The sequence below is a fragment of the Dipodomys spectabilis genome, unplaced genomic scaffold (assembly GCF_019054845.1).
Source record: "Dipodomys spectabilis isolate Male_0828 unplaced genomic scaffold, ASM1905484v1 ptg000098l, whole genome shotgun sequence".
NCBI lineage: Eukaryota > Metazoa > Chordata > Mammalia > Rodentia > Heteromyidae > Dipodomys > Dipodomys spectabilis.
In genome coordinates this window covers 1337179-1346716 of record NW_024870775.1, presented here as the reverse complement: position 1 = coordinate 1346716, position 9538 = coordinate 1337179, and the positions used below count along the sequence as shown (strand labels likewise).

Here is a 9538-nt window from a genome sequence, read left to right as displayed (position 1 = left end):
AGGAAATAAAAGAAAGATAAATAGGAAAACCTAGCATAATTATTAAATTGTAAAGTGACTAGTAAAGATAATTAACATTCTTTAACGTCAATTATTTAATTTTAAACCTCTCAAGTTAATTTAGGCTATAGCACATGTCACAATTATGTAGTTGTCATTCCTTTTTGCCAGAAGCTCCTAAATTAATAAGTAGCTTATCCCCAACCGTCTTGATAATTCTTGTATCACAGATGTTAATGCCAGCTATTAAAGGAATCTTTTTTCAACATGTGCAATATCAACAGCTATTTCTTTTGCTGAATACTTTACTTTTATGTTTAACAGATAGAACAAAAACAAAAAGTGTGAGAGAGAGAGATCCTAGCATCCTTGCAGAAAGCAGTTTGTACCACAGAGATGTCAAGACACAATCTCCGTGAGATCCACAACTGTTCAGGTAAATTCAGCTACTTCATGTGCTAGGTTACTGAAATAATAGTTATTCAGCCATTTCACTTATAAGTCAGAATTTCACCTTACTTTTTGGAAAGGAAAAGGGAGGTAGTGGGTCTTGAGACTCCATATAAGTGCTCTACACTGAGCTACACCCCCAGCCCTTGGTTGTTGTTGTTTAAATTATCTTTAAGTAGTTGTACAAAGGAGCTGTCATTTAACAAAGCAGTTTGTGAATACAATGCATCTTGATCAGTGTTACCCCTTTAACAGTTGGACATTTTTCTAACATGTAGAAAATTTGGAAGAAATAAAGAACCTTTAAAACTTAACACACCTACCATTTAGCTTCAACAACATTTAATACTGCTGAAACATTAGTGTTTTGCCATTTAAGTGGGTAGGTGTGTGTTTGGTTCACTCCTTTTAATATAAATCACAGTTTAACATAAACTACATTTTTAACAGAATTTAAAAAATAATGAGAGGGCTGGGAAGGTGGCTCAGTGGTAGAGCGCTTGCCTTGCATGCCAGAGGCCCTGGGTTCGATTCCTCAGCACCTCATAAGCAAAAAGAAAAAAGCCAGGAGTGGTGCTGTGGCTCAAGTGGTAGAGTGCTAGCCTTGAGCTGAAGAGCTGAGGGACAGCGCCCAGGCCCAGAGTTCAGGACCCACGACCAGACCAAAAATAATAATAATAATAATAATGAGAGCAAACCTACAGCTGAGAACAATCTGGCTTCTTCAAATTAGACCCACAGTAAAAAATCATCAGCATGAGTGGGCGCCAGTGGCTCACACCTGCAATTGTAGCTACTCAGGAGGCTGAGATATGAGGATCACAGTTTGAAGCCAGCCGGGGCAGAAAAAAGTCCATGACTCTTATCTCCAATAAGCTACTCAAAACTGGGTAATGGAGCTGAGGCTCAAAATGGTAGAGTGCTACCCTTGAGCAAAAAGAGCTCAGGGACAGCATCCAGGCCCTGAGTTCAAGCCCAGCACTGACAAACAACAACAAAACCTCAGCATTTGGTATCACCTGCTGACAACACCATGACTTTATGGGATTGCCTAACCAGCTTTTTTCCTTAGCTCTGGCACCTAGACTCCAGTTCAGCTTTTCTAATCTATCACATGCACTAGTGCAGTGCACCAGTTTCTGGCCTTCTGGCTTTTCTGGTGTTGGCCTAGTTCAAAGGAGACTCAGTCCCAAGGGGTCGTTAAGTTTGCAAATCTAAAGTCATAAAATAGGGGTACATCAGCTTAGAGTGGAAATAGGAACAGAAACTTAAGGAAGCTACTAGAGCAGAAAGAAACCAAGAATACATACAGCTTAATTTTAGGCCCCAAGGATTTCCCCTTTAATTTTCACTATATCATGGAGGTAGCTCCAATCTGCTGTGTCCTTTTCAGTCAGTCAAATGGAAGTGCTAGGATATGTGAGAAATGGCATGAGCACTGATCAGCAGGCACCCTGGAAACCCACAAGGTCTTTCTGACCCAGGGATGATGTCCCTATTGTTTTCCTACTTTCTTTCTCTGTTCTAATCTTTGTGATTTCTTTTGTATTTTCACTCTAATGGATCAAGTACGGAAATAATTCTAAAAGTAGCAACCTAGCCATAGTACTGGTGGCTTACACCTGTAATCCTAGTTATTCAGGCTGAGATCTGAAGATCATGGTTCAAAGCTAGCATAAGTAGGAAAGTCCATGAGACTCTTATCTCCAAATAACAACAACAACAAAAAAAGCTGAAAGTGGAGCTGTGGATCAAGTGGTAGAGCACTAGCCTTGACTAGAAAAGTTCAAAAACAGTATTCAGGACCTGAGTTCAAACCCCAAGACTGGTGAAAAAAATTAGAAGTCTCTGTTATCTAATTGTGCAATAGTTTGTGCAATCTCTCTAGGCTAAAATAGAGATTACATAGACTATTGGACATGTTTTGACTTCCAGTTGATGAAGGCAGAAACCATAACATTTTTGTTCATGGTTGTTTCTTCAGTGTCTGACAGAATTCTACACACTGGTATGAGTGCTAAATAAGTCTTTGTTGAATAAATCGATAAGTGACTAAATAGATACTTGGGGACTCCTAGCTTCTCCAAAGTTCCTTAAAATTAATCATTCTTTGTTTACTTGTCTCAATAGTAAGGTATGATTTTTGGGTTTCATTTTGGTTCCAGACATTTCCTGGGGCTTAGACTTGGGTCTTGGGCACTGTTTATGAGTCTTGAGGTTTTTTGCTCAAGACTAGCACTCTACCACTTGAGCCACAGCTCTACTTCTGGGTGTTTTGATAGTTAAGTGGAGATAAGAGTCTCACAAGCTTTCCTGCCTGGGTCAACTTTGAACTGTGATCCTCAGAGCTCAATCTCCTCAATCTCCTGAGTAGATAGAATTACAGGTATGAGCCACTGGCACCAGCAAGCTAGGCAGTTTTCATTGCCGAAAAATAACAAACGTACTAGAACTTAACATTAAACTGAGTTGGTTCCATTAAACAGCCTGTTAGGTGATATGAAATGTAAAAAAATACAAAGAAAGAGATCAATAGTAACTATCATTGGCTTATACATCCATACCTGGAGCCTGAACAATACTAGTTTAAACAAGAAAAAATGCAGCAGTCCTTTGTACATGTCATGTAGAAGTTCCACACTCTATTTGGCTAATAGATCTTTGTCCCTCATTGAACTGTTGCCAGTTTGGTAAGACCACAGTTTTTGTAGGAATAATGAAAGATGACCAAAATTTTTACTTTATCCCTTTGAAATATATCAATATATGAAAATTTAAAAACACTTAAAATTAAAAAGAAGCAGCAATTTTATTTTTCCTTCATCAACAGTATCTACTTGTATTAATAAGGGCTAAGTTAAGTGACAATCTGGAAGAAAAGGGGACTTCCTGCTAAAATCATCTTTGTTAGGGTTCTAAGCTTAATTTGCTTAGTGGAATGATGATTTGGAGTGGGAGATTTTCAGATATGTATGGACCCACACTATCACCAACATACCCTCTCTGCTTCTTTTAACCATCATCTAAAATTATAAGCTGGGCACAGGTGGCTCATGCCTGTAATCCTAGCTACTCAGGAGGCTGAGATCTGAGGATCATAGTTCAAAGCCAGCCCAGGCAGGAAATCCAAGAGATTCCCATCTCCAATAAGCCACTCAGAAAACCAGAAATGGCTCTGTGTCTCAAGTGGTAGAATGCTAGCCATGAGCTGAAGAGCTGAGGGACAGCACCCAGGCCCAGAATTCAAGCTCCACAACCAACAAAATAAATAAGTAAAATTATAGCATTGTCCACTTTTTTTTTTTTTTTTTTTTTGGGTCCGGTCATGGGGCCTGAACTCTGGGCCTGGGTGCTGTCCCTTAGCTCTTCAGCTCAAGGCTAGCACTCTACCACTTGAGCCACAGCACCACTTCCGGCTTTTTTCTTTTTGCTTATGTGGTGCTGAGGAATAGAACCCAGGGCCTCATGCATGCAAGGCAAGCACTCTACCACTGAGCCACCTTCCCAGCCCAGCATTGTCCACTTTTAACAAGCATTGAAATTTGTAAGTGCTACAAACTTAGGAATTGACAAAATAGTTCTTGAAGTAAAGTAATAAGAAAGTTCACAGGAAAAGTACTTCCCATGCACTGTGGCTCAATTGGTAGAGTGCTAACCTTGAGCGCAGAGAGATTCAGGGACAGTACCCAGGCCCTGAGTTCAAGCCCATGACTGACAAAAAAAAAAAAAAAAAAAGAAAGGAAAAAGAAAGGAAAAGAAAATGAAAAGGGGACCAATGCTATATATATATACCAAAAGCCTGAGGATAGTTTCCAGCCACATGAGGTGTTACTATAATGATATTGGTGAAATGCAAAAGGATCTGGAGAAAGTGCTTTGCATAGTGAAATTCTTGCAGGCTTTCAGATATTGAGAACCTATTTGTAAAACTGAGCTATATAAATAATTAACAGTAAGAAAAATAAAGCCTATGTTTTTCTACAGAAATTGAATGAATTATCGAAATTTGAGAAGGTGTTAAGAGTCTTGGAAATATGAATTCTTTGGGTTTTTCATTTCCACTGTGCAAAGCTAGTGTGGGATATTTCAACCATACTGTCAAATAATCTATGCATAAATTGGAGAGAACAGTTCCACTGAAAGAGTTACTTTATTTTTTTTAAAGTACTGTATCCAGTTTAAAAATAAACTCACCTTGTACATGCTTTCATATTTCCCTGTCTTAATTAATTCCTCAAGTTAATTTACTTTCATCAAAACACTTGTCAATGTGTAGATCATAACATCCCATTCAAATCTAGTAATGAATTTAAGGCAATGTGTTAAAATGATCCTTACAAAGGGAATATAATATTATATTTGCATTCAGAATAAATTATTTAAGTCTGCATAGCTTATAATAACCATATAACTCCCTTTACCCTTGTGTGTTTGTTTTGTTTTGTTTTTTGGTGCAGTCCTGATATTTAAACTCAGGGCCTGGGTACTGTCCTTGAGCTTTTTTGTTCAAGGTTAGTGCTCTACCACTTGAACCAACCTCTACTTCCAGCTTTTTTTGTGGTTAATTGGAGATAAATGTCTCAAGGACTTGCCTTCCCTGGCTGGCTTTGAACCGTGATCCTCAGATCTTAGCTTCCCAAACAGCTGGCCACTAGTACCCAGAAATTTACCCTTGTTTTATAGTACTAAAGGTATTGTTGAGTTTTAAAACATAAAACGTTGGCAGCAGTCCTTTATAAGTGCATAGACACATTAAAGTATGTTTTTATAAACCTTTATTTGAGTTGCTTTGCCTTGTTTGAAGAATTTAAGCAATGCAAAGTCAAACAAAGTCACCAAAGATGAGGTGATGTGGCCTACCATAACAAAAAGTTATTGGTAGTAGAATTTTAAACTTGAAGTGGACCCAAATTTTCATGTGTAAACAATGAAATACAGTCCAACTCATTGAAAGAGTGCAAATAAAGGCATGTCTAGTAACACGGTGACCTGTATGTCCTCCCATACATTGTATAGTTGCAGCTTTCTTCATCATTTTAATGCTTTACCACTCATTCTGGCTTTGACAGTTGTACCCTACTGACTACAAAATTTGAACAAGAGTACTTATTAGTTGTTCTTTTTTCTTCTTTCTTATTAAACTTAAACCTTTATAAAAAATTTTTGCATTTTACATTTGGTTTTCAATTCACTGAGAATGCAACTTCATGTATAGTTTAGAGAGACATTCAGCCCCAGCTGTCACCCTTGTGAAAAATCAGTTGTTCCAGAACGATTTATTGTACAACTCTTTCTTTTCAGATGTCTTGTTAAAGTTGTCTTGATCATTCTTGCTGTGTAACAGTTTCATATAACAAAAAAGAGAATCCTTTGTCAACCTGGTGCCAATGGCTTACATGAATAAATCTAACTATTTGGGAACAAAAGGGGATTGTGGTTTGAAGCCAGCCTAGGCAGAAAAATTTGTGAGACCCTTTCTCAGTCCCCAGGGTGTGGTGATACCTGCCTGTGATCCTAGCTACAGTGGGAAGTTTGAAATAGGTGGATCCTTTACTACATATGTGCTTGAGTGGGCAGCAGGATCCTATTATTAATTTATTAGATTATTTGTTATTATATTCTAGTTATCACTATAAAGTATTTCTTTACAATTATATTTTCCAATTTTGTTGCTGGTTTGTAGGAATCCACTATCACAATCTTCTCATTTCAAAAATATAGCTCATATGCTCTAGCCTTTTTATTTGAATATTTTGTTTGTGAATTATGGCAGCTATGATTCATCTTTTCTGATATCTACAACTTAAAACTACCATTCTACCATTGGAACGGTTTTGGGTTCTAAATGCAGTGTGTCTAACATTTCAATGTGAAGTATGATGCTTGATGCAGATCTTCATTAATTGAAGGAACTTTCCTGCTACTGTTGTTTAGCTCAAATTTGTTGAATCTCATTCTTTCAAAATGATTTTTCTGTCTGTTGAGATGATCTCACAGTTTTTCCCTTTTATCATTTTATGTGCTGGATTGCAAAACTAATTTCCAATTTTAAACTCTGCATTCTTGAGATAAAATGTACTTCTTAATATTATTATGATAGTAGTAGTAGTATTAGTAGTAGTAACAGTAGTATTTTTGGTGTCATAGGGTCTGGATTTTCACCTGGGCAAACCTGAACCTCCATCTGCCTACTTTAGATTTCTCATTGTGCTGGAATCACAGGTACACACCACTGGATTCAGCTTCCCTTGATGAGATAGTCTTGTGGATTATTTATGGCCAAGCTGGCCTGGAACCCTGATGCTCTCACTTCTAGCCATCCTAGTTTTTAGCCCAGCTATTGATTAAGGAGGGATCTTGAGAATTTTAAAAAAGTCTAGCCTCAAATCTCAATTCTGCCAGGTTATAGGCATAAGCCACCTATACCAACCTTACTCTCTTATTCTTTTGATGTTTGGCTTCTCTTTGGTTTTCACCCTATTTTCATTCTAACTCTAACGTCTTTTTTTCTTCTTCTGCTTTTGATGCATTTTGATAGTGGTTTACCTACTTTGTTAATCTTTTCAAGGACTTAACTATGCTTTGCTGATCAAATCCATTGTAAATTTTCTCTTTATTGATTTGTGTTCTTGTTTTCAAACTTGATTTTTTAATAATGTTTTGTTCTTCTCTAAAATTAAATTGAAGACGAAGATCATTTATATTCTCAGCTTTCTTCTTTGTCAGTACAAGTATTTCTTACCCTCTAAGCCCCAATTATCCATGAACTTTGACATGCAACATTTCTATTATTATTTGGTCCTGGTGGATATTGAGACAGCAGGACTCATGGGATGAAATGTCGATATGTGCTCTTGCATTTGTCCAGTGCTCAATCAATGCTATTTTCAGAGCTAATATTTCTCTATATCCTTGAAGCTCAGACAATCCTATGATTCTTCTGCTCTCTAGCCATTCATAAAGCAACAAATGAATACAGTGATCTTTGTTTTGTAATTATTCAATACAGTATAAAAGAAAAAGGCATCCGCATTCATTAATAGTTAAGTCTTTCATTTTCATAGTTCAAGTCTGCAGTGGAAATGTGAGGGTGGTTGCATCTTTTATTTATGCATTTCTCACCTTTGTTTCCTTCTTTCTAGATGGCTTCTAACTTCCCTAAGATTGGCTTGGGGAAAGAGAGGAAATAAGGAACAGGGAAGGTTTTGTTTATTTAGTACTTGCATGAGATTGTAAAGGTCCTCCTTGGATATTGTTCTTTGTTGGATGCTTTATGGTCTGGTTCAGAGTCACTACCCAAGAAGCTCGTCCCTTATAGAGGTCATTTTGAAGCCTCTTGTGACTTTCTTCCACTTTTGACCAGGGTCTGTTCCAGAGGAACTATACACTCTTTTGTCAGAATAAACTGAGAGTAAGGCAGTCCCAAAAGTATGGACCTTTTCTGAAACTCAGAATTTGCTCTTCATTTCTAAATTTTGAGTCAAATAGCCCACCATATCCCATAGATAACATGGAATCTGCATTAAAGTTATCAAGTGATGCTTTTGGAGGTCCCTTTGCTTATCTCAAAGTGAGGGACTTACTACAGAAGTCCTACCAAATCATCTTGTGTTCTTCTGGTCGTCCATTTATACGTTTACCAAATTTCTTTCTAACTGCTGTCATGTTTAAAAATCTGGCTCATAGTATTTAAAAGTGTATTTTCACATTTCCCCAATATATCTTTTTTTTTTTTTTTTTTTTTTTGGTTGGTCGTGGGGCTTGAACTCTGGGCCTAGGCGCTGTCCCTCAGCTCTTCAGCTCAAGGTTAATGCTCTACCACTTGAGCCACAGTGCCACTTGAGCCACAGTGCCACTTGAGCCACAGTGCCACTTCCTGCTTTTTCTGCTATGTGGTGCTGAGGAATCGAACCCTGGGCCTCATGCCTACAAGGCAAGCACTCTCCCACTGAGTCACCTTCCCAGTTCTGCTCTCAGTCTTGTCCCACAAATTATTTTTTTCTTTTGGTCTGTCATGGGGCTTGAACTCTGGGCCTGCATGCTGTCCCTGAGCTCTTCAGCTCAAGGCGAGCACTCTTCCACTTTAGGCACAGGGCCACTTCCGGTTTTCTAGTGGTTTGTTGGAGACACGAGTTTCATAGACTGGGCTGGCTTTCAACCGCAATCCTCTGATCTCAGCCTCTTGAGTAGCTAGGATTATAGGCGTGAGCCACCAGCACCCGGCTAGAACTTGTTTTAAAAAATATTGTTTTAAAATGATGTATTGGATGCTGGGAAACAGGAAGTGGCCCAGTGGTTCAAGTGGTAGAGTGCTTGCCTTGAGCTGAAGAGCTGAGGGACAGTGGCTCAGGCCCAGAGTTCAAGCCACATGACTGACAAAAAAAAAAAAAGACTTCTAACTTAATTGATGTAATCAGAGAATATAATCTGTGTAAAAGTGATTATTTAAAAAGCTATTGAGATTTGCTTTAAGATGTAGTTCATGGTCAGCTTTTTCCTTACATATTTGTAAAGATGTTGATTTTCTGGCAATAGGATAATGGTGTGTGTGTGTCTGTCTGTGTGTGTGTCTGTGTGTGTGTCTGTGTGTGCACACGCTGCTACTGGGGGCTTGAACTCAGGGCCTAGGTTCTGTACCTGAGCTTATTTGCTCAAGGCACTCTATCAAGTGGATCTACACCTCTACTTCTAGCTTTTTTTGGTAGTTAAATGGAGATAGGAGTCTCATGGACTTTCCTACTTGTGCTAGCTTCAAACTGTGATTCTCTAATCCCAGCCTCCTGAGTAGCTAGGTTATAGTTATGAACTTTTAGTGCCCAGCTACTTTTAAAACAAAACTTTACTTTCAACCTTGCTTTTATTCTTTTAAGTTTATGAGTTATAAGCAACATATACTTGGGCTTAAGGGTTTTTAATTTTATTTATTTAGTGCCAGTGTTGGGCTTGAACTCAGGGCCTCGGGCTCTCACTTGGCTTTTTCAACTCAAAGCTTATGCTCTACCACTTGAGCAACTCTATTTCTGGATCTATTTTGCTGGTTATTTGGAGATAAGAATCTCTCAAATTTGTCTGCCTGAGCTGGTTTTGA

General features: G+C 38.2%; 1 protein-coding gene across 1 annotated transcript in view; it reads left to right on the top strand.

The window, feature by feature from the left end:
* Positions 1-341: 341 nt before the first annotated feature.
* Ercc6l2 (ERCC excision repair 6 like 2) overlaps positions 342-9538 on the top strand; it is a 98903-nt gene continuing 89706 nt past the window's right edge. Inside the window, exon 1 of the mRNA XM_042686663.1 lies at positions 342-436. Within this exon, the coding sequence (XP_042542597.1) occupies positions 397-436 (40 nt within the window). The 5' untranslated portion in view covers positions 342-396. The remainder of the gene's footprint in view (positions 437-9538) is intronic.